This window comes from Artemia franciscana, chromosome 12 (assembly GCF_032884065.1).
Source record: "Artemia franciscana chromosome 12, ASM3288406v1, whole genome shotgun sequence".
Taxonomy (NCBI): Eukaryota; Metazoa; Arthropoda; class Branchiopoda; order Anostraca; family Artemiidae; genus Artemia; species Artemia franciscana.
In genome coordinates this window covers 39,981,493-40,007,679 of record NC_088874.1, presented here as the reverse complement: position 1 = coordinate 40,007,679, position 26,187 = coordinate 39,981,493, and the positions used below count along the sequence as shown (strand labels likewise).

At 34.8% G+C, this 26,187-nt stretch overlaps 1 protein-coding gene across 5 annotated transcripts in view; it reads right to left on the bottom strand.

The window, feature by feature from the left end:
• The window catches only part of LOC136034123 (serine/threonine-protein kinase S6KL-like), a 362,015-nt gene that overhangs the window by 320,123 nt on the left and 15,705 nt on the right, over positions 1–26,187 (bottom strand). For all 5 annotated transcript variants that reach the window (XM_065715275.1, XM_065715278.1, XM_065715279.1 and 2 more), the window contains exons 3-4: positions 23,367–23,506; positions 2,900–3,017 (exon numbers count right to left, since the gene is read on the bottom strand). In XM_065715275.1, coding sequence (XP_065571347.1) covers positions 2,900–3,017; positions 23,367–23,506 — 258 coding nt within the window. The remainder of the gene's footprint in view (positions 1–2,899; positions 3,018–23,366; positions 23,507–26,187) is intronic.

Sequence of the window (26,187 nt, the reverse complement as noted above, 5' to 3'; positions counted from 1 at the left end):
TAACCCACGCGGGGCATTTATAACAGCAGGACGTCCCGGACTATGGTTGACTGATGATATGAAACTTGTGTCTTTGAGCATGGGTTCCCCTTTCTCGGTCCTGAATATCATTTTTACTTCAAAATGTTGCTATTATTATGATAGTGAAAATTGAACAATTTAACTTCATATCGCTATTACAAAATTCTCACAAAAATTCTTGAGGTGCTGGCCATCCCCAGGGGACGTTTTGGTGCTACTCCTTTCAACACATATATAAGGAATCAAAACAACACTCTTTTTGGTGCAGTGTAAAATAATTTTTCTATCTTTACGTTGGTGAAACTCCCTGTTTATCGTTTTAAGAGTGCAACAAAATACGATTTCCATGAAGAAACTCTATATGGACTCTATATATATATAATGAAAAGAGAAATCACCAATGCAACAGCACAAACACATTAAAAAAAAGAGAGAAGGAGAAAAGGAAGACTGTTTTCCTACATTAGTGATTAATATAAATCAGCACTTGAATGAGGCCTTAACCCTACTCATCCATACAATCACATAGGTTAAACAGTATAACCATACACAATCAGCAGTCATGTCGTCAGTAACTATAAGTCGTCATTTACCAAACATTAAAAACAGTAAAACAAATAATTCAGAGGCAACAACCCAACACAAGGGCTCATCAGGAGAATACACACTTGCCTATAGGGTTTTGGCACTTTAAATTCTCAATTTTCTACTTACTTAGGAATGTTAGACACAGCCAAGTTTTTCTATATATTCGAAACTAAAGAGCAGTGTATTGTGTGCAACGATCATATTTGAGACTCGCCAAAAAATAATATAACAGAAAGCATAAGATAATCATATAACATAATAACAGAAAGCACCTTATGGGTGAATCCACCAAGGTCGGTATAACCAACTCAAAAACAAAACAATCAAGGAATATGTCTTGAATTCAGAAAGTCGACATTCCCTGCCTAGTCGGCATTAAAACAAGCGGAATAAAAAAATATGAGTTATTAAACAAGGTCACTAATTGAACAAAATTATAGATGGGGTCAAGGATTTTTTTTTCTTTTGTTTTTAAATGAAGATATTCATTTTTTCCACGCTATTCATTTTTTTAACAAGGCCCTCATTTTACATTTGGTTTCCTTACAGTTTTACGAGTGGAGGATATTTCCCACTGGGAGGGGGGGGGGTCCTTGAGAAACCTTTTCGCGGGAGGGAGGGTCTTCTGGGGATGAGTTTTCCACTAGGGATAATTTTCAATGGGGAATTTTTCAAGGAGGAAAATTTTCTGGGGGGGCTGCTATTGTAAGGTGGTCAGCGTAGAGAGGATTTGCAACTAAACCCCCATAGATATATCTATCTGCTCCAACAAAGGGAGGATGGTCAACGGAAATATCAACCTTTTTTAGGAACTTTCTCAAACTTTCCTTCCTTGAGAGCGACCAACACCGCGATGACTTGGATGTGGTCCAACATACTTTATCTTGAAAAAGAATATATTTTTTTCTGCCTGATGAGCCCACCGATGTAATTCAATGTTCTCAATCACTCGTTTTCGTGAAATATATTCACTGAGAACACATTAAAGAAACTACCACCAACATTTAATGGTAATTACAAAGAGATCGTGAAACTAATAATACAAACTGATATATCGTCGTAACAAAAATTCTGGTGCATAGTTTTTGAATGGACCATTTCACATCACAGCAAAGGCCCCCCCATCTTTTTTTCTCTTTTTGCATTATGGATAAACTTTTCTAAAACATAATGTTAGCCCAAAATTTAGTTCAAGCAGATGGGTGCATTAGTTAATACTGATGGGTGCAGTCAATGAAAGAAGAAATGATTGCTGGACGTGTCCTTATAACGTATCTTAGTGCACATGGGCAAAGCTGAGAACAAAAGCTACTTTAGGCGAAGTCAGTGTTTTTTTTTTTTTCTTGTCCAGGAAACAGAGATAGTCTCTAGTTTTTTTTTATCAAGTAAATGTGCCATTTCCTAATTTATTTCATGTTTCAGGAGCATCTCATTCTTTAAATTATTTGTAAATTTTGACTGGGGAATCCTTTGAAAATAATGTTTGAACACAAAATCCTTCAAACATACAGACTACAAAAATATCTGACATCTTACAGGGATTATAATTTCCAGGCCCTATGTGCCCTTTCTTTGTTTTTTTTTTTTTTTTTTTTTTTTTTTTTTTTTTTTTTTTTTTTTTTTTTTTTTTTTTTTTTTTTTTTTTTTTTTTTTAGTTAAGACCCCCTGAAAAAGAAATAAGACAAGAAAGTAGAACACATTCTAGATCCAAAACAGAGAACGATTATATTTAGTACCCGAAATGTAGAATATTTTACTTCACTTCATCACTTTTTTTACGTTCACCTGACGTATTATTTCCATACCTGACAGATGGTCAGTACGACCACTTGGGTGCCTCTCTTCGTATATGCTTTATTTTTATTGAAACAAATAAAGCTGAAGTTGGACAACATAATAATTCCCCACTTAAAGTTTGCAATGAAACAAAAAAGGAGACAATAAAATCGTAAGAATACGAATAAAAGAACAGTAATACTAGAAAAAACTACACTTCGAAATTACCTATTCTCTAGAAAGAAAAAAGAAAACAGAAAGGAGTGACAAAGGGATGGTTTTAAGTGGTGACACAGCAGCATTTCCTATCAGATGCAACCAGTAAACCAGTTGCGGTCCAGTTTTTAGACGAGAATATTCCACTTCAGTTTTGTTCTAGATAGGGGAAAAAGTGAGGGATTTCCTGGATGAATGGTGGAGGGGGTGGAGAGAGAATTGGAGCACCTTGTTTATGAAGGATCAGGTCAAACAAACTAAACAGATCAAAAAGACGACATGAAAACTCACAACTCACCGAATATGATTCTTTATAGTGGCCATTTCTTAATTTGAATTCTCCAAGAAAAATTGCTTCAAAATATGCAATTGGCCACCTTGTATCTCCAGTGTTCCTAGGGGCTCCCGCAGATAAACTGAAAAGAAATATTCAGTAAGACTAAGATATTAAGCTTCTCAATTATCCTAATCGACTGAAAAAATGTATAACCACACGTAAATTACTACTGCTGCTACTACTAGCAATTCACTGCAAGATCAAGTCACCTGAGGCCAAACGAGCTGTGTATAATCCTTCTCCTTCCCAATTTATTCAAAGTTACATTCTTTTCCCTTCCTTGAACTTCATTTTTTTGTAAATCCTTGCTTATGACCTCTTTCCGTCCCATTTGAGGACGAATAGCTTTTCCATTGGTGCTGAAAGGGTTACCAGAAATCACATTCTTAAGCAGTCTTTTAGAGCTACACGTAAATTGACCGGTTACTATTTACTAGAAAAATATGCTGCCCCTCTCCCTTTTATTAATGTTTTTGTGTCTAATTATTGAATTTCTTAAATTTTCACGCTCAAAATTACATGGCATACCTAAAATATTTTTAATCCAGGTTGCAGCAGCGGTAGCTAGCAGGCTAGTAAGAGACGATCACATCCCATAGTAAAAATTACAATACCCCATAACTTCTAAAAATAGTGTCAGATCAAAACAAGAAGTAGACTTTTAGAATCATCTGGTCCGAAACCCCAGTATAGAAAGCTTATTGTCCCTTGGCTTGAACAACAAGGAAAATCTATTGGCTTGAAAAACAAGAAAAGTGGTAGCAACCAAGATATTCTGCATCGAACGCATCTTTTTTCTTTTCGTTTTTTCCACCGCAGCTAGCAGAGCACTCAAACATCATAGAGAGCTGTTTAATGGCTCATTTTAAAAGAAATTGTTACATCTAGTGCCTTTTCTAATGAAAAAAACAGCTTTAAAAATACAATAAATTTTTACGAAAAACTACATTTTAGTATGGCACTTGAGTAACAAATGTTACAAACATCATCTTGCACACAAAGATCAAACTAGGATTTTAACATTATAAAACACATGTAGATATATTTATACAAACCCGTATTAAAGAACGACCTATAGCTAATAGTAATTAAAGTGTTTAAAAAATATTATATACATGATGATCCAATACACGTTTATCTTTCGACAAGATAGTATAAGAAAAATTTCGTTTCAAACTTCATTTTCTGGTTACTCGTTTTAGTAATATCATGGTTACAGCTGCAACTGCAGTCATTTTATGTAAAGAATCGGTATATTTAATTATAAATGAGGGTTATGTAGATTTCATTGGTATCTTGGCTGCAGAGATAGCTGAAACCTAGTAAAAGAATAGACCTTGGCACTTATTGGACTTATTTTGCTGCCTGATTCTCTGAGGCTCATCTCTTGCTATTCCAAATAAAAAAGCCGTAATCTTTTTCCTCTTTATAATTAAATAAAAAACAAGATTTTTGTAACGAAAAGTAAGGAGCGACATTCAAACTTAAAACTAACAGAAATTACTTCGTATATGAAAAAGCCTGCTTCCTCATCAACGCCCCGCTCTTTACGCTAAAGTTTGACTCTTTCTCTTAACTCTACTTTTTAAAAAAGTAAAAAAACTTTAGCATAAAGAGCAGGGCGTTGATAAGGAAGCGGCCCCTTTCATATACGAAGTAATTTCTGTTCGTTTTAAGTTTTAATGTCGCTCCTTACTTTTCGTTAAAAAAACTTGTTTTTTATTTAATTTCTGAAAGTTTTTGAATGACTGCATGTTTTGATTTTAGCTCTCCGCAGATGAATAATTAAAACGAAATTTGCATATTTATTTTTTTTTTGGCTAATTTGCTCTCTCGTAGTTTTGATCGAATGATTATGAAAAAAAGGAGCGGGGGAGGAGGCCTAGTTGCCCTCCGATTTTTTGGTCACTTAAAAAGGCAACTAGAACTTTTAGTTTTTTCCGAATGTTTTTAGTAGTAAAAGATACACGTAACTTACAAATTAGACTACGTAACGACCTTCTGTATTCTCATGTTTTTTTACCTATATGAAGGGGTTCACCCCCTCGTCAGTACCTCACTCTTTACACTAAAGCTTAAATTTTGTCCCAATTTCTTAAGAATGACCCCTGAATCACAAAAGCCGTAGAATAAATAGTTGAAATTACTAAAAATGCTTTAGCGTAAAGAGCGAGGTATTAGGAGGAGGTGAGCCCATCATATGCGTAATAACTTCTGTTCGTTTTAAGTTTTAATGCTTCTCTTTACTTTCAGTTGAAAAAACATTTTCATATTTATTTTTTCATTGTTTTTTTTAAATAATGCTAGAAAATCCTGCGCTCCCTTCATGAAACTTTTCTTCCCCGATGACCAATTCCCCCAAGGAAAGTTCCCCCAACATATCCCCCTCTTCTCAACTCCCCCCGACCTAAAACTCCCCCAGAAAACGTCTGTACACTTCCAAATAACCATTACTATATGTAAGCACTGCTCAAAGTTTGTAACTTGTGGCCCCTTCCACGGGGACTGTGGGGGAGTAACTGGTCCCCAACAACATAGTTATAAGGTTTTTTGACTACACTGAATAAAATGGCTATGTTAGAATTTTGATCCGGTGACTTTGGGAAAATAATTAGTGTGGGAGGGGGCCTAGGTGCCCTTCAATTTTTTGGTCACTTAAAAAGGGCACTAGAACTTTTCATTTCCGTTAGAATGAGACCTCTCGCAAGATTCTAGGACCACTGGGTTGATACGATCACCCCTGGGGAAAAAAACAAACAAACAAATAATAAACACGCATCCGTGATCTGCCTTCTGGCAAAAAAATACAAAATTCCACATTTTTGTAGATAGGAGCTTGAAACTTCTACAATAGGGTTCTCTGATATGCCGAATCGGATGGTGTGAGTTTCGTTAAGATTCTATGACTTTTAGGGGGTGTTTCTCCCTATTTTCTAAAAAAGGCAAATTTTCTCAGGTTCGTAACTTTTGATGGGTAAGATTAAACTTTATGAAACTTATATATTTAAAATTAGCATTAAAATGCGATTCTTTTGATGTAGCTATTCGTATCAAAATTCCATGTTTTAGAATTTTGGTTACTATTGAGCCGGGTCGCTCCTTACTACAGTTCGTTACCACGAACTGTTTGATACTACCAAGTCTACACAAAATTGGAGGGCAACTAGGCCTCCTCCCTCGCTCCATTTTTCTCAAAATCTTCCGATTAAAACTATGAGAAATCCATTTAGCCAAAAAAAATGAATATGCAAATTTCGTTTTAATTATTTATGTGCGGAGAGCCAAGATCCAAACATGCATTAATTCAAAAACGTCCAGAAATTAAATAAAAAAAAACAAGTTCTTTTAAATGAAAGTAAGAAGCAACATTAAAACTTAAAACGAACAGAAATTACTCCGTATATGAAAGGGGCTTTTCCTCCTCAACACCCCGCTCTTTACGCTAATGTTTTTCATTGTTTTAAAATGTAGAGTTGTGAAAGAGTCAAACTTTAGCGTCAAGAGCGAGGCGTTGAGGAGAAAAAGCCCCTTTCATATACGGAATAATTTCTATTCGTTTTAAGTTTTAATGTTGCTCCTTACTTTCATTTAAAAAACTTGTTTTTTTTTATTTAATTTTCATTAAGATCCGATCAGCCGTTCGTAAGTAAAAATACTTCATTTTTTTCTAATTTTTCCGAATTAACCGTCCCCCTACTCTCCGCCAGATGGTCGAATCAGAGAAACGACTATTTCTAATTTAATCTGGTCTGGTCCCTGATATGCCTGCCAAATTTCATCGTCCTAGCTTATCTGGAAATACCTGAACAAGCAAACCCGGGCACGACAGACAGACAGACAGAATTTGCGATCACTATGTGCCACTTGGTAAATACCAAGTGCCAGGGTGAGTGAGTGAAAAATGGTGAGTGAGTGAAGAGTGAAGGTGAGTGAAAAATGAGCAAAAAAACAGACTAAGTAAACATGATACCAAAGAGCTTAAGACGGTGCAGCTTTCCTAAGAAGGTGTAATTGTTTTTGTGAATAAGCGGACAGTTAATCTCTATAATTTTACAGATGAAAAGCATGAATTACAATGTTTCTATGAAAAACTTTGAATAAAAATATTGCCATCTATCTTTTTACGGGCCCAAAATAGGTGTCACAAGTAAACAACTTGCCAGAAGCTAATTAAACCGCTGAAATGTTAGACTCCACTAAGAAACATAAAGAAAAACAAAGCCCTCTAATGGCCACCCAATAATTAGTTACCGGTAAGAATGTAGCAAAACGGTAACAGGTACATTACTTTAACCCTATTCTTAAAAATTAGTTTTATATATTTTTTTCAACTTAGTTAAAGAGAAAAAAAACATACACTGATCAGATGACTTTTCAAATCTTTTTCATTTTCCATTGCAAAAATTTAAGCATTATATTGACCTTTGTTTTTTGTTTTACTTTTTCTTTAAGTGGCAATGCGATATGCTAGAAGTCAAATACTAATAATAATTAACCAGTAGCATTAAAAAGCTAAGGGGGCTATTCAATACAAGTCGTGTCTTTGCGGTAACAAAGCGCAAGTCACAATATCCAGGAAAACAAAGCTGACTCATGAGACTGGCTAGTGAAAAATATCACAATTATCAACTGAAAAAAAAGGAAGTTATTTGAAAGATGACAATGATCAAAGGGAATGCTAACCCGGCTTCACTAGAAAGCTCACAAATAATATCCTCTACGCTTTTGAGAGCGGGCAACTAAATAAGGAAAAGAATAAAAAATAAATATATATAGAAAAAAACGAAAGTAGAAGATAAATTCTAAGCTCTAAAGATATTGAAGAGAAGAGGATAAGTAAAAAAAACTAAGTTCATGAAGAATCAAAAAGTTCGTGGTAACGAACTGTAGTAAGGAGCGACCCGGTTCAATAGTAACCAAAACTCTAAAAAACGGAATTTTTATAACAATAGCTACATCAAAAGAATCGCATTTTCATGCTGATTTTAAATATATAAGTTTCATTAAGTTTAGACTTACCCATCAAAAATTACGAGAAATCAGTTTCATGATCAGTTTAAGAAATCAGTTACGAGATCCTCAGTTTTTTACTGGTTTAAAAAGTAGAGTTGAGAGAAAGAGTCAAACTTTAGCGTAAAGAGCGGGGTGTTGAGGAGGGAACAGTCCCTCTCATATACGGAGTAATTTCTGTTCGTTTTAAGTTTTAATATCGCTCCTTACTTTCAGTTAAAAAAAACTTGTTTTTTTATTTAATTCTTTTAAGAGTCAACGATTGAAGAATGAAACGAAATGTCAAGTTTAACTTATTCGCAATCGAGCATATACTTATTTTTATATTTTACTAGCTGTTGGGGTGGCGCTTCGCGCCACCCCAACACCTAGTTGGTGGGGGCGCTTCGCGCCCCCCCAAGCCCCCCCGCGCGCGTAAGTCGTTACGCGCCATATTAGTTACGCGCCATTGTAGTTGTGTCCCTATGTCCCACCTGTGAATATAGATATATATATATATATATATGTTTTTAACTACGTAAAACTTGCGAATATACAACATTCTTTGCTGTCCCATTGTCTGTGCATATAAATAGATTGTTTACCGACTCTTGAAAATGCAACATATAATGGTCCATGGGAAAACAATCCGTATTCAGATCTATACCTCATGATTCTAATGATTGCCCTTGAGCTTTGCTGATGGTGATTGCTAATCTACCATTCCCTGTGTCGCCATCGTCATTTATATATCCCCTTGTGCCCCCCGGCATCCCCTTTGTAGTTTTGTCCCTGTGTCCCGGTCGTCATTTGTGTCCCGTTGTCCCAGTCTGTGATTTCTCTTTGAGTGTCCCGGGCGTCATTTATATTCCATGTGTCCCGGTGTCTCGGTCCTCATTTATATCCCCCTGTGCCCCCCGGCGTCCCCGTTGTAGTTGTGTCCCTGTGTCCCGGTCGTCATTTATATTCCCTGTGTCCCGGTCGTCATTTGTATCCCGGTGTCCCGGTCTGTATATACATTCGTTTTTTAGTTTTGTTTTTCTCCTTTATTTTTTTCCTTTTTTATTTTTTTTCTTTTTTAGTTTATTTAGATTTTTAGATTTTTTAGTTTTTTTATTAGTTTTTATTTTTTTTTCTTTTTAGTTTTTTTGTAGTTTTTACCTTTTTTTTAGTTTTTTTAGTTTTTTTTACTTATATCCTGGTCGACATTTATACTCCCTGTGTCCCGGTCGTCATTTGTGTCCCGGTGCTTTGTTGATTGCTAATCGAACATTCCTTTTGTCCCGGTCGCTTTCTCTTTGAGTGTCGTCATTCATATTCCCTATGTGCCGGTGTCCCGGTCGTCATTTGTGTCCCGATGTCCCGGTCTGTAATTTCGTCAGTTGAAAACTTATGATGAAATAAATTTTTAATTTTTTCCCTTTTTTTGTTTTTAGTTTTTTTTTATTGGTTTTTACCTTTTTTTAGGTTTTTTAGTTTTTTCTTTTTTCTTTTTAGTTTTTTTGAAGTTTTTATCTTTTTAGTTTTTTTATTTTTATTTATATTTTTTTAGTTTTCTTTTTCTCCTTTATTTTTCAGTTTTTTCCTTTTTTTAGTTTTTTTTTCTTTTTTAGTTCTTTTAGTTTTTACCTTTTTTAGTTTTTTTTAGTTTTTTTAGTTTTTTAGCTTTTTTTATTTTTTTTTTTATTAGTTTTTAGTTTATTTTATGGTTTTTTCCTTTTTTTAGTTTTTTTTTAGTTTTTTATCTTTTTTTAGTTTTTTTTTAGTTTTTAAGCTTTTTTAGATTTTTTTATTTTGTTTTCTTTTTTTTGTAGTTTTTACCTTCTTTAGATTTTTGCTTCTTTTATTTTTTTAGCTTTTTTAGTTTTTTTTCGTTTTTTCTTTTTAGTTTTTTTGTAGTTTTTATCTTTTTTATTTTTTTGTATTTTTTGTATTTAGTTTTCTTTTTCTCTTTTATTTTTCAGTTTTTTCCTTTTTTTAGTTTTTTTCTTTTTTAGTTTTTAGTTTTTTTTTAGTTTTTAATCTTTTTTTAGTTATTTTTGGTTTTTTTAGTTTTTTAGATTTTTTAGTTTTTTTATTAGTTTTTAGTTTTTTTTGTAGTTTTTGCCTTTTTTTAGTTTTTTCATTTTTTTTTAGTTTTAGTTTTTTACCTTTTTTTAGTTTTTTTTAGTTTTTTAGCTTTTTTAGTTTTTTTTTCTTTTTAGTTTTTTTTGTAGTTTTTACCTTTTTTAGTTTTTTTCTTATTTTGTATTAGTGTGAAATAATTCAGACGTCATATGCGGACAAACATGACGTCACCTGATCCATCCACAGATCCACACACAGACAACTTATTTTTATATATATAGATTATTAATTTTGGCTACTTGGGTCCCTAGGCACTAAAATGGACCCTTTGGCTCTAAAATAGTATTTGACAGCAATGCTTGAGAGCACTTGGAAAGTTTTTTTTCGCTAGAGATTTCCAATGAATATTTATATTGTTGCGCTCTTAGATTTAGAAAAAAATATAATACTTTTTTATTTTTGTTTTGTGAACCAGTAACATAACAAATCAATGGTAGTTTCGAAAATTTTCAGAATAACAATTACCCAATTATCGATGCCGTTTTAAGAAGACAATTTAGATAGGAAAATATCTGCAACTTTTTGTGATAATATGATCAGATTTTTATATCATTGTAAATATAAAACCTAAGTTTTCTTCAAGTCAGAGTAAAAAGTAATATAAAACAGCTCAAAAAGGTAAAAATATCTTGTGTATCAAGGGCCGGATTCAATACTAAATGCTTCTTATGGTAAAAAAAAAAAATACAAAAATCAATTCTGCTCCAAATTATATTCTACCAAAAAACACTCCTTTCTTATACTCCTTTCTATATTCTCCTTTCTATATTCTCCTTTCTATAAAAAACTCCTTTCTATATTCTACCACTCCTTTCTTAATGCCGTTAATCATTGATACTAACAAATTGATACTAATTGATACAAACAAATTTATACTAACTAATTGATACTAACATTGATGCTACAAAAGCTATTCGTCATAATGACCGGCAAGTCTCTAAAAACTGCTTGTAGTCTATACTATCACAAAACTTAATATATGCCACAAGCACAACCAACTACACGCATAACGTTAAATCTTATTCTTTACAGGGGCTACATCTTCTCTTATTTACAACACTCTTTCGCTTTTTTTATGAGGGCTACTATTTTAATGCAGTTTAAAAACAAATTAAAAGCCTGTGTCTTGTACCATTATTTTAATTTAATTACTCCGGAAGCGGCCATTCCAGAGTTCGTTCCGGTAAGAATGTCTCTGAAAGATTGACGAGGACACAATGATTGAGCAATTTCTTTTTTAATCTTATTTATCCTTTCAGCTTTTTTTCATTTTTGTTTTTTCTACTTCTTGTTCTATAGAAGTGTTTGTATTAAAACAGAAACAAACTATTAATGGGCCTGAGAATTGTCACTTTATTTGAGGGTAATTTCTCGAAAACCTGCAAATCCCGCGATCTTTTGGGAAGTAGTGATCACTGAGAAATTTACAACAATTGCTTTTTCTTTCACATTTTCTTTCACAATAATTGATTCGCCCATATTTTTTTACGACAGTTTCCAGTTTTCTTTTACGACACAATCATTTGAGGATCTTGTTGCCTACCCTCGGTATTGCTGTTGAGGATCTTTTGCTGTACCCTCGGCATTGCTGTTGGACCAGAGCCTGATATCTGCCTCAAAGGTCGTTATGTTTGAGAAAGTAAACCATAGTTTGACGCTAAATGCCTCGCCTCAAATGCTGCCATTTCAAATTTTCTGATTTTATCATTAATATCCTACGCTTAACCTCAACTTTTGAAAATCATACATCTCACATTTCATTCAGCAAACCTATAGATCAGTAGGTTTGGTTCCTATGTGTTTTTACGGCACTTGGTATTAACCAAGTGACATGTAGCGATCGCAAATTCTGACAGTCTGTCGGTCGGTCTGTCGGTCTGTCTGTCCCAGTTTTGCTAGTTTAGGCACTTCCAGACAAGCTAGGACGATGAAATTTGTCAGGAATATCAGAGACCAGACCAGGTTAAATTAGAAATAGTCGCTTCTTAGATTTGACCATTCGGAGGTGGGAGTGAAGGGTAGTTAATTTGGAAAAATTAGAAAAAATGAGGTTTTAACTTGAATTTTTAACTTGAGAACGGATCTAAATGAAAATTGGATATTTAGAAGGACATCGTGTCCCAGAGCTCTTATTTAAAATCCCGACCGGATCCGATGACATTGGGGGGAGTTGGAGGGGGAAACCAAAAATCTTGGAAAACGCTTAGAGTGGAGGGATCGGGATCAAACTTGGTGGAAAAACTAAGCATAAGTCCTAGATACGTGATTGACATAACCAGAACGGATTCGCTCTCTTTGGGGGAGTTGGGGGGAGGGTTAATTCTGAAAATTAGAAAAAATGACGTATTTTTAACTTACGAAGGAGTGATCAGATCTTAATGAAATTTCATATTTAGAAGGACCTCGTAACTTAGATCTCTTATTTTAAATCCCGATAGCATCCAGTGTCATTGGGAGGAGTTAGGGGGACCAGAAATCTTGGAAAAGGCTTAGAGTGGAAAGATCAGGATGAAACTTGGTGGGAAGAATAAGCACAAGTCCAAGATACGTGACTGACAAAAACGGACCGGATCCGCTCTGTTTGGGGGAGCTGAGGGGAAGGTTATTTCAAAAAAATTAGAGAAAATGAGGTATTTGTAACTTACGAACGGGTAATAAGATCTTAATATAATTTAATATTTAGAAGGATCTTGTGCTTCAGAGCTCTCACTTTAAATCCCGACCAAATCCGGTGAAAATGGGGAGAGTTTGAGGGGGGAACGTGAAAATTGAGATATCTTTATCTTACGAATGGGTAATCGGATCTTAATGAAATTTGATACATAGAAAGATCTTATGTCTCAGATGCTCCATTTTCAATTTAAATCGGATCCGGGGACATAAGGGGTTGGAGGGGGAACAGAAATCTTGGAAACCGGAAATCTTGGAAAACGCTTCGAGTGGAGAGATCGGGATGAAACTTGATGGGAAGAATAAGCACAAGTTCTAGATACGTGATTGACATAATTGGAACAGATCCGCTCTCTCTGGGGGAGTTGGGGGGGCTAGGTCGGAAAAAATAGAAAAACTGGGGGATTTTTAACTTAAGAATGGGTGACCAGATACAATGAAATTTGATCTCATGTCTCAGAGCACTTATTTTATATCCTGACCGGCATTAAGCATCTGATTTTCTTTTTAAATCAATCTATTGATTCTTAGAATTTTGCTATAGCTCATGCCATATGAGCTCTTGGCTCTTGGCTCTTCCGACCTCATCACGAGTGCCATATGAGCTCTTAGCTCTTGTTTTATATACGTCTCTCCTTCATGCGTCATAGCGCATGCGATGTATTTACCCGGAATGCAACGAAGTATGCTTGTACTAATACTGAAGGATCAACAAAGATATAACGAAAGCGAAACTTTGGATTAATGGTTTAGATGTTTCCGCTTAAATTTTTAAACGAACAGAACTCTCCTTCCAAAACCAAATAAAAAAGCGTTATATATGATACAAGAGGTTGATTCGTCATTTCCACTCGATAATCCTTATGTAATTTGAAATTCTCAACTACTATGTTTTCGAAAACTATTTTTTTTTAAGCGGAAAGCGCCAATGAATACCGGTGATTGAAAAGCAATTGGTGATTGTGACTTTTTGCCAACTGTTTGATTTGATTTTCTGCGAAAGAACACTCACATTACGCTAATAAAAACGTTTTTCCTCCTCAATGCCCCACTCTTTACGCTAAAGTTTGACTCTTTCTCTCAACTTTACTTTTTAAAACAGTAAAAAACCTTAGCGTAAAGAGCAGGGCGTTAAGGAGGGAAAAGCCCCTTTAATATAAAGTAATTTCGTAATTTAGTAATTTCTGTTCGTTTTAAGTTCTAATGTCGCTCCTTACTTTCAGTTAAAAAACTTGTTTTTTTTTTCATTTTGTTTCTGAACGTTTTCGAATTAATACATTTTCTGGTTTTGGTTGTGCGCAAAATGAATAATTAAAACAAAATTTTCATATTAATTTTTTTTTTGGCTAAATGGCTTTCTCTCAGTTTTGATTGGACGATTTTGAGAAAAAAGGAGCGCGGGAGGAGGCATAGTTGCCCTCCATTCTTTTGGTTACTTAAAAGGCAACTAGAACTTTCAGTTTTTTACGAACGATTTTATTAGTGGAAAATACACGTAACTTACGCAAAGAACTTCTATATTTGTATATTTTTATTACGTAAATGTGAGTAGGTTTGCCCCCTTGTTAATACCTCGCTCTTTACACTAAAGCTTAAACTTTGTCTCGATTCTTTAAGAATAACCCCTGAATCACAAAGGCCGTAGAATAAATAGTTGAAATTACTAAAAATACTTTAACAAACAAATACAAAGTAGAAACAATAGGGAAAATCTTTTCAAGACAGTGGAAATCATTTCTGTGAATATTTCTGCCCTATGTCCAAGGGCTGTCTTCAGCACAATACGAGAACAAGAGAGAAAATATGTATATATAAATAAACTTACATTAAATTGTGAGAATTAAAACTAAATAATGTTTTCTAAAAACTTTTTTTTAAAAACAGCCCTAGCATCCTTACTTCAACGAAGTTCAACCAGGAATCAGGAATTTCTCAGAGCCAACCTTGCTTTTTTATCAGCCTGTCTCAAAGGCCTTTTCGTAGCTGGTTCAATACTATTATAAATCGGTTTAGTAAAATATTTTGTTAGATCATTTTTAATTAAATTTGAATATAAAGAATTTAGTGAGTATTCCCCTAAGTCCCCGTTCAAAGAAATATTATTATTTATTTTGAGATTAATTTCGATTGATTCTCGAACCACCTGTTTTATCCCCAAATCATTACTGATGAGTGAACATTTTTCAAAAAGTATCGCGAGGGACGGATTATTAAATATATGCCAACCTAAAACAGAATCAAAGGAGTTGTTGGAACTATTTGAAATTAATGCCTTGTCTATGTCTTTTTTATGCTGTTGTAACCGTTTTTCTAGATTCTGATGGGTCCTGCCGACATAGTAATTTCCACAATTACAGGGTATTTGATAGACCCCTCTTTGGCAAGTAATTGGGGTCTTATCTTTACCGGAATTTAAGAAATTAATGATTTTAAAATTATTAGTAAAAACTACGTAGGCTACAGATTATTTTTTGTGCAAATATTTTTTAATTTTGGGGTATACGGAAGTAGACAATATTTGAAGGCTTATCAGTAGCCTCACATTGTGAAATATCTTCTTCGATTTTACAAGAATGTCTTTTTATTCTACGGTTAATTATTTTATTGACAAAATGAATGCGGTATCCATTACCAAAAAGAATATCTCTGATAAAGTATATTTCTGCATTTATATACGAATCGGAGCCAATATTCAGGGCACGATCAATGAGGGAAGTTACAACTGCTCTTTTTACTTGTGGGGGTTATTTGAATTAAAGTGAAGATATATATTGTTTTGTGTTGGCTTTCCATAGATAGTAAAATCCAGTTGATCAGCATTACGAATAATACACATCTAAAAACGGTAGTTAATTTTCAATTTCAACTTCTAGGGTGAACTGCAAATTTTGGTCATAAGTGTTAAGATGATCTAAGAAGCCCCGAAGTTCAGCTTCCCCATAATTCCAAAGTGAAATTACGTCATCCATATAACGAACCCAATAGACATGTTTTAAAAAATAAGAATTTAATGCCCAATTTTCAAGGTTCTCGACATAAATATTTGCAAGTAGCCCGGATAAAGGTGCCCCCATGGGTAACCCATTTTTTTGCTGATAAAAAGAATCGCGAAATTGAAAATACATAGAAATATAGATGTGACTATTTCTGAGGAATTATTAAAAAACAAAATAGAAGAAAATTACCACTTAATCGAGGCTTCAGCGACGGGAATTGATTGTGAAGTTTTAATGACTCTGGTTAAAGTTTGTAATAAGTTTTCTATGTATTTTCAATTCATTCCACTTCCTTGTACCACTACTATACGTAAACACTGGTCAAATTTTGTATCTTGCAGCCCCTCCCCCTTGGACTGTGAGGGAATAATTTGTCCCCAAAGACATTGATATCCGGTTATTTGACTATGCTAAACAAAATGGCTGTCTCAAAATTTTGATCCGTTGATTTTGGGAAAAAACTGAGTGTGGGAGGGGGCCTAGACACCCTCCAATTTTTTTGGTCAATTCAATTCATTCCACATTTTTGTAGATAGGAGCTTGAAACTTCTACAATAGGGTTTTCCGATACGGTGAACACGATGGTGTCATTTTCGTTAAGATTCTATGACTTTTAGGGGTGTATTTTCCAAACTAAGGCAAATTTTCTCAGGCTCGTAACTTTTGAAGGGTAAGACAAAATTTGATTAACTTATATATTTAAAATCATAAAAATCTGATTCTTTTTGGTGTATCTATTAGTATCAAAATTCCATTGTTTACAGTTTCGCTTACTATTGAGCCTGGTCGCTCCTTACTACAGTTCGTTGTCACAAACTGTTTGATCTGTTTTATCCTTTGAACTGATGAAATAAAAGTGTTGCATTATACATATATAAATTTTAGTCTAATTAAAATGAATATATTAAGGAATATTAAAATTCTTAGGAATCTCAAACATTTTCCCGAGTCGATTCTAAAAATTGCGTTTCGTCGTTGAATTCGGTCTTGGGTTTCTTGTTGCCCTGCTATATCGATCGCAGCTCTTTTTTTTTCTGATACGATTCCTTAAGTTATATTGCAAAGCAAAGAAATCTTTGAATCAAATAACTCGTTGTAAGTTAATATGGCGTTACTTTATTTGAACTACGTTATATTGGGGTATAGGCGTTTCTGGGGGGAACCTTCCGAGAGGGAATTTTCCAGGGAAATTTTCCAGGGGAAATTTTCCGGGGAAGGAAGTTTCCGTTATATTTTCACATGTCTATCATCCATTTTCTTCAGCTACAAGGTGATGTTTCTTTGGCCCCCAGGGCATAGTTCATTTCTTGATTCTGATTATTCTACTTACAATATCAGTTATTCTTGCAACAAACGAATCAAATTCACTTCATTGATCAGATCATACTTCAACCCCTTCACTACCTATCATACTATCTGGAATCCTCTGCCTGAATCAGCTAAAAAGCGTCACTTATTTGGTACCTTCACAAAAACTGTGAGATTTCTTTTATATTTTTGGGTATTTTTTTTTACAATATTTTTTTAGCCTCCGTACGATGAATGTCATTACGTGCGGTGAATGATGTTGTCCGCGTAAGGCGCTTCGCTCTGGCCTGGCTTTCGGTAACTAGTAAGTGGTGGGCGGCAGTTAGTCTTTTTTCAACTGCTTTCCCTAAATTTACAGCCAAAGGGCCTTGGGGGGAATATTACAGTTTTTGAAGTTAAATAAATCTAACTATAGCCTATATCTATCCAAGTTCAAAAAACATTATCTACTAAATCGGCTTACAGAACCAATATTAACAAATAGATAGGTGTAAATTCTACCAGGCGGGTCAACCGTTTTTGTCTTTTGTCTTCCTGCATCTCGAACCATTCTTTTTTGTATTCTCATTAAAAAAAACTGTATTAGTATTTTCATTGAAAAAAAAATCCTCCTTCTTAGATTTCTAAAAAAAAACTACCAACAGGAACGCAGCCATTATCCTCTAGCTATGCCAACACATAAATATTTCTATGTTAATGAATGAAATAAATTAACGATTTAAGAATTGATTTAGCACGATTTTTACTGACAAGAAAAAGCCTAAAAGTGACAACAACGCTCTTTTTTGTAACATTATTAAGAATATCCATAATTATATGAAAGAGATAGCATCACCTGCAAAAAGATATGGTTGCAACACTCCACACTTATGTACGCTCAAGTTGTTTGGTAAATAAGGGCGAAAGTCAAGAAACTTCTTGTAACGCTGTATTTTTACAAGACAGAAACTAAGAACATATTTATTAACTAATTCGGTGCCCAGAAATAAAATAGCAAATAGGTAAAATTAAATTATCCAGACATTTCACGGTAACGATCTGTAAGTAAGGAGCAAATAGTGCCAACAGCAACGAAACTCTTTAAAAAGTACATTTAGTAATGATTTGTAAATTTAAAAAAGGCTAATGTTTAAAACTAATGTTTAATGTTTAATGTCTAAATGTTTAATGTCTAAATGTTTAAAACTCTTAAGGTTTTAAGATGCAAGCCTGAGAAAATGTTCCTTATTTTCGAAAATAGGGGGAAAAAACCCCTCTCCTCCTCCAAATAAAGTGATTAAACTTAATGAAAACTACAGCATCAAATTCAACCTCTCAGTGAAATAAATTGCAGAGGTTTCAAGCCCTTTTTTACAAAAATGTGAAATTTTGCATTTTTTTCGAGAAAGTTGACCCGGATGTGATTATTTGTTATTTTTCCCCAGGGGATGATCTTATTGAGCCAGTGGTTCTAGAATTCTGTGGCGCAAAAACAACCTTTTTGGCTCAAAGACGGCCAAAAAAGTTATCAACTGAAAATTCTGACATAGGAAAAAACTACCGAGCAATATTAGGCAGAACTCTAACTAGTTCTGCCTTTCTAACTAGCAGGTGTCAGGAGTCTGGTGTTCAATTATTCAATTCTGTACCCATGAGAGTTGGGGGGTTTGAAACCCGTCCCCCAATGTTTGTCTGACTTGTAAAAACGTAACAAAAATAAATATAAACAAATTGTTGATGTGTTTTTTAAAGTTTTAACCCCCACCCCCCACCCCCTTGCTTCCGAAAACAAATCATGGATACGACCCTGCTGATGCTATAAACCAAAATTAATAAACAGTAATGTGTGACGTACTCACTGTCTTCTAGCATCACGAAAACATTTACTTTCGTATGTTAAATGAATTGAATTAATTTACAAAATATAACAAGTTATTAAAAAGGAATAATTATTAGGAATTAAAAAGGAATAATTAAAAGGGAATAATAACATTTTATAATACATAAAATAAGGGTTACCCCCTTTCCAGGTAGGGTTTAGAAAAAACCATAGTGCAATAGATCATATTTTTACTTGAGAATTTTGATAGAGAAGTATAGGAAAGGAAAAGGGGAAAAGTTATTTGCAACATTTCTAGACCTAAAAGGAGCATATGATAATGTGGATAGGCACCTGGTGATGTTAAACCTATTATCTTTAGGACTGCCCCATTATTTTGTATTGTTGCTGTGTGAAATGTATAAGTACGTGAAGTTAGTAGTGAGAGTGGCGGGAAAGTGCTGAATACCAGTGTTATCTGTATTGGGACTAAAGTAGGGATGTGTGCTGTCACCGAAATTATTTAGCCTTTATTTAAATGATACCCATGAATTTTTCGTTAAGAGCAACGCACCAATGATATCGATAGATTTGCTTAAACTGTGCTTATTACTATTTTGCTGAAAACGTCGGAACCATTAATAATCACCCTTTTTTACATAAAACAAAAGCCAGAAGCGTGAACAAGACATATCTGTTTTATCATTACCAACTTCAATGAATTAAATGAAAGAGATAACACTTATAGCAAAAGGGGAAAACTTACAACAATCCTCACTTGTGCACGCTCAATTCGTTTGGTAAACAAGGACAAAAAGTCAAGAGAATGCTTTATTTTAAATACTGAAGCTTACAGATTAAGAATTAGAAATAAAAAAAAAAGAAACAGTAAGTGATACTTAATGGCACAGGATCATAATGCGAACTTCTCAGAAGCTTTAAATCAATTTAATTTTTTAAAGCAAGCCAGGTCCTCGGCTAGCTTTATGATCGCCAATTTTCTGTTTTGAAAGATCATAGAAACTTGAGGGGTTACTTAAATCCAGGCATATTGTTTATTTTAATATTTACATAGTGAAAACTTTTAATGAATAAACACTATAAATATTATTTAAATAGTAAATGTATATATTTAATATATATATATGTATATATATATATATATATATATATATATATATATATATATATATTTATATACTACGTAAAACTTGCGAATGTACAACATTCTTGGCTGTCCCATTGTCTGTGCATATAAATAGATTGTCAGGTTTACCGACTCTTGAACATGCAACATATAATTGTCCATGGGAAAAACAATCTGTATTCAGATCTATACCTCATTATTCTAATGATTGCCCTTGAGCTCTGTTGATGGTGATTGCTAATCGAACATTCCATGTGTCCCAGTCGTCATTTATATATTCCCCTGTGCCCCCTGGCGTCCCCGTTGTTGTTGTTTCCCTGTGTCCCGGTCGTCATTTGTGTCCCGGTGTCCCAGTCTGTAATTTCTCTTTGAGTGTGGCGGTCGTCATTTATATTCCCTGTGTCCCGGTGGTCATTTTTGTCCCGGTCGTCATTTGTGTTCCGGCGTCCTGGTCTGTAATTTCTCTTTGAGTGTCCTGATCGTCATTTATATTCCCTGTGTCCCGGTCGTCATTTGTGTCCCGGTGCTTTGTTGATGGTGATTGCTAATCGAACATTCCTTGTGTCCCGGTCGCTTTCTCTTTGAGTGTCCCGGTCGTCATTTATATTCCCTATGTCCCGGTGTCCCGGTCGTCATTTGTGTCCCGATGTCCCGGTGTGTAATTTCGTCAATCAACAAACATGAGGTCATTCGACACTTAAACATGACGTCACTCGACACACAGACACACAGACAACTTATTTTTATATAGATAGATGTCCCGGTGTCCCGGTCGTCATTTGTGTCCCGATGTCTCGGTGTGTAATTTCGTCAATCAACAAACATGACGTCAGTCGACACACAAACATGACGTCACTCGACACACACACACACACACACACACATACAACTTATTTATATATATATATATAGATTTAAAAATGAATCGTAGCACCTGACGGCAAAATTTTGCAAGTAAAGTTTAAACAAAATCAAAAAGAGCGAAATGCGGCTACTTTCAAGGAGAGATTAAACTGCCTTTCCTGTGGGGTGCATTCCAGGTCCGACAAAAGTTATTAATATTTAATAACAATCTAACTTTACGTAGCAGGCGATATAATTAATAGCTGGAAGGGTAGAAAATTGACCTCATATTATGAATGAATGAATGAATGTATTTTATAACCCATCAATAACACAAAGGCATGGCGATGGAGTATCAAAAAGAAGAAAAAAGAAAAAGAAAGGCACATTCAAAAATAGGAACAAGTATACACAAAATAGAAACACGAATAAACTAGACTTTTAAAAAAAGTAAACCACTCCAAGGGTGGCAAACCTCTTTTGACGATAAGTTTACATATAACATATTATATTTTTGGTTAACTATAATACAATTAATACGGTGAATACGGTAATATGGTGAATACGGTTAACGGTGAATACGGTTAACGGTGATACGGTCAACTAAATCCGCATATTTAGCGGATTAACTTCAGTAGTCATCATCAAATTGAGAAAAATGGAGGTAAATGACCAATTCGACGACAATTAATGAGTATTAAGGTATTAACATCCATATCTTTCATATTTTACCAATTATCCATTAGAATTACTTATATTTTAATAACCATTATAATTTGTATTAAGGCATTAGTTAATAAACCGTCCTGGTTCGTATTTAATTCGCATTAAATTTGATGCAAATGCGAATGTAATTTCCATTTCAACGTGAACGCACCCTTTAAACTGTGGGTCTATGAGTTTTCTCCCCTAGAAAATCCCCATTTCCCCCAAACGCATCCGATCAAAATTTTGAGATAGCCATTTTGTTGAAAATAGCCAAAAGGTCAAATAACCATGCCTCCAGGTTTGGCACACACCCCCCCCCCTTCTAATCCCCAAGGCAAAAGCTGTAAGCTATGCAAGTTGCCCATTGTTAAGATATAAGGTTTTTATGGGAAAGGTGGTCGTATAAACTTTGGAGGGGGCAGATGCCTCAAAGGGTACATTTTAATGCTAAAACATCCTACATCTCATTGAGTCTTCAGGCAAATACAGAATTAGTTCTAAGGAAGGAGAATGGAGATAGAAATTGACATTTGATCCCTCTTTATTTCTGGGAATATTTCTGGTCTACGCTGTTTTATAAAAGTAAAGAGTAACATTAAGCCCCGAAATTAGCAGAACCTACGCCATATAGGAGGGCGCTCCCCTTCCTCATCCTTAGCCTCCCCCACGTGGTCGCAGAAACATTGGAGGACGCTCATTCGATTAAAATTGAGCGTTCTAGTCGTTTGTTGTAAATCGAAAATGATTGGAGACCAACCAAACCCTGTACCAAAACTTGATTTTTACATCTGATCCTTTTTTTACCCCTTAGGACATCTGATCAACAATTTAGGTACCTTTTTGTACTTTCTCTATGGCTGCTAAATTTTGCGTATGGGGGAATTTTCCATTTAGGAGAGGGAGAATTATCCTGGGGGAAATTTCCAAGGGGGTGGGGGAATTCTTGGGGGAAATTCTGTTAGTCTGATTTTTATGTGAGCCATTTTCTAATTTCTCCTCTTCTTATTCGTTACTAGCTTGTTAAACTATCCATCTATCAATTCAAGTTTCATTCCTACCCTTTTTTTTAGCACAGGTACCTTGAGGTCTCTGTCTCGAGTGTGAGAAATAACCACGCACCGATTAAAGAATTTTCAGGTTAATAAGCCTCTTAATGAAATAACGATCAAATTTAAAATCCTTTGGGTTTTTGGTCAGGAGATCGGGAAAATTCAGGTTTTATGTTATAACCATGAAATGCCTTTCATGGTTACAGCAACAGTGAAAACCCAACCTAGGTGATCTGTCTGTGAATACATTGGTGTTGAGCCCAACTCAGATTGATAATCCAATTTTAAATGATTCAATTTCCTTTTAATACCGTTTCATTCAAAAGCGTGGAAAATGAACGCCTAAATAAAACATTTAAAGAGCCAAAAATCGAAGTAATTTTCAGTAAACCGCAAATGACACGAAAACCCTTATGGGGGTTTGGAGGCGGTGGGAGTCACACTGTTAGTTATGTTAATATTCTTTCTTATTTCTTTACTTACTTGTTCTAATGAAACTTTCTTTCAATTTCTTTTCACCTTTATTTGTTTTCTTTATTTTTTTTAATTTTTTTTCCTTTTCTTTGTTCCATTGGTCTTGTAAAAACTATAAGCAATTTCCCAATTACGTTTTTTCTTGTTCCCTAAAAGAGATGCCTTACATATAGAGAATCGTTGCTACAAACTCGTCAGTAAACTCGAATATTTTATTCAAATAACTAATAAAAAAAAGTTGTTAGTAAATTATGTGCCACCAAACGTGTATAAGAGTGCCACTTATATGCCGTCACCAAAAGTATATCAGAGTAAAAACCTTCGCAAGTATCTGCTTCTCCTAGAATCGATGCTAGAGATTGAAAACCCTGTTCTTTCGCTCCCAGCCCACGAGCGGAACGATGTTGTTCCAAGAGGTAAACTTCCAAAATCGGTTGATTTGTATTCTGGATTGTCACCCTGCAATTAAAAAATTAATGTTACAAAATTAACTCAAGACATAAAGAAGAGAGGCCTTTACGTCAGAAGGACTATAACGTATGTGTTCCCACAATAGACAGGTCCCCTTTGCAGGGTTTGCGACCTTGCAAAGAACAATAACCACCATCCAAATAAAAATTTAGTGTTACAAAATTAACTCAAGACATAAAGAAGAGAGGCCTTTATATCAGAAGGACTTGAACATATGTATTCCTACCATAGACAGGTCACTTTTGCAGGATTTGCCACCCTGAAAAGAACAATATTCCACCCTGCAAATAAAAACTTAGTGTTATAAATTTATCTCAAGATATATGAAGAGATGCCTTTATGTCAGAAGGACTATAACATATGTATTCTTACCATATGCAGGTCCCATTTGCACGGTTTTTCACCCTGTAAAGGAAAATATGCCACAGTGCAAATAAGAATTTTTGTTATAAAAATTAACTCAAGACACAAAGAAGATAAACCTTTATGCCAGAATAACTATAACATACTAGCTGTTGGGGTGGCGCTTCGCGCCACCCCAACACCTAGTTGGTGGGGCGCTTCGCACCCCCCAAGCCCCCCCGCGCGCGTAAGTCGTTACGCGCCATATTAGTTACGCGCCATTGTAGCTGTGTCCCTGTGTCCCACCTGTGAATAGAGACAGATATAAATATATATTTTTAACTACGTAAAACATGCGAATATACAACATTCTTCGCTGTCCCATTGTCTGTGCATATAAATAGCATTTATATTCCCTGTGTCCCGGTCGTCATTTGTGTCCTGGTGTCCCAGTTTGTAATTTCTCTTTGAGTGTCCCGGCCGTCATTTATATTCCCTGTGTCCCAGTGTCTCGGTCGTCATTTGTGTCCCGGTCTGTAATTTCTATTCAAACAATCCCTGTGTCTCAGTCGTCAATTATATATCCCGCCTGTGCCCCCGGCGTCCCCGTTGTAGTTGTGTCCCTGTGTCCCGGTCGTCATTTATATTCCCGGTCGTGATTTGTGTCCGGGTGTCCCAGTCTGTAATTTTTCTTTGAGGTTCCCGGTCGTCATTTATATTCCCTCTGTGTCGGTCGTCATTTGTGTCCCGGTCTGTAATTTACCTTTGAGTGTTTTTTCTTTTTAGTTTTTTTTAGTTTTTTACATTTTTTCAGTTTTTTTTTCTTCTTTATTTTTCAGCGTCACTATGAAGTACATATCGCCGAACCTTTGTTTTTTAACTTAAATTAAATAAAAAAAAAACTAGTTTTTTTAACTGAAAGTAAGGAGCGACATTAAAACTTAAAACGAACAGAAATTACTCCGTATATGAAATGGGTTGTCCCCTCCGCAGTCCCTCGCTCTTTACGCTAAAGTTTGACTCTTTGCCACAATTCTACTTTTTAAAACAATTAAAAACTTTAGCGTAAAGAGCGTGGGACTGCGGAGGGGACAACCCATTTCATATACGGAGTAATTTCTGTTCGTTTTAAGTTTTAATGTCGCTCCTTACTTTCAGTTAAAAAAACTAGTTTTTTTTATTTAATTTCTGAACGTTTTTGAATTAATGCATGTTTGATTTTGGCTCTTCGCACATAAATTATTGAAATGAGATTAGTATATTAATTTTTTTTTCGGCTAAATGGCTTTCTCTTAGTTTTGATCAGACGATTTTGAGAAATAAGGGGTGGGGAAGGAGGCCTAGCTGCCCTCCAATTTTTCGGTTACTTAAAAAGGCTACTAGAACTTTTAATATTCAACGAACGTTTTTATTAGTAAAAAATATACGTAACTTAAGAATTAACTTACGTAACAAACTTTTATATTCTTATATTTTTATTATGTGTACGAGGGGGTTTGTACCCTCGTTAATACCTCGCTCTTTACACTAAATCGTAAGTTTTGTCCCAATTCTTTAAGAATGACCCCTGAATCAAAAAGGCCGTAGAATAAATAGTTGAAATCACTAAAAATATTTTAGCATCAAGAGCGAGGTATCTATCTCCTCCTAAATACCTCGCTCTTTATGCTAAAGTATTTTTAGAATCCCTCATATGCGTAATAATCTCTATTCGTTTTAAATTTCAATGCTATTCCTTACTTTCATTTGAAAAAACGTTTTCATGTTTATTTTTTCATTGTTTTTTTTATAGTAATGCTAGAAAATCCTGCGCCCTTTTCATTGAATTTTTCTTCCCCCGTGACATATTCCTCAAAGGAAAGATCCTCCCACAAAGCCCTCTCCCATCAACCCCACCCCCAAACCAAAAAATCACCATGAAAACGTCTGTACACTTCCCAATAACCATTACTATATGTAAACACTGGTCAAAGTTTGTAACTTGCAGCCCCTCCCTCAGGGATTGTGGGGGAGTAAGTCATTCCCAAAGACATAGTTATTATGGTTTTCGAATATGCTGAACAAAATGGCTATCTTAAAATTTTAATCTGTTGACTTTTGGAAAAAAATGAGCATGGGAGGGGGCCTATTTGCCCTCCAATTTTTTGGTCACTTAAAAAGGGCACTAGAACTTTTCATTTCCGTTAGAATGAGCCCTCTCGCGACATCCTAGGACCACTTGGTCGATAAGATGACCCCTGGGAAAAAAACAAAAAAAAAAATAAATAAATAAACACGCACCCGTGATTTGTCTTCTGGCAAAAAATACAAAATTCCACATTTTTTAG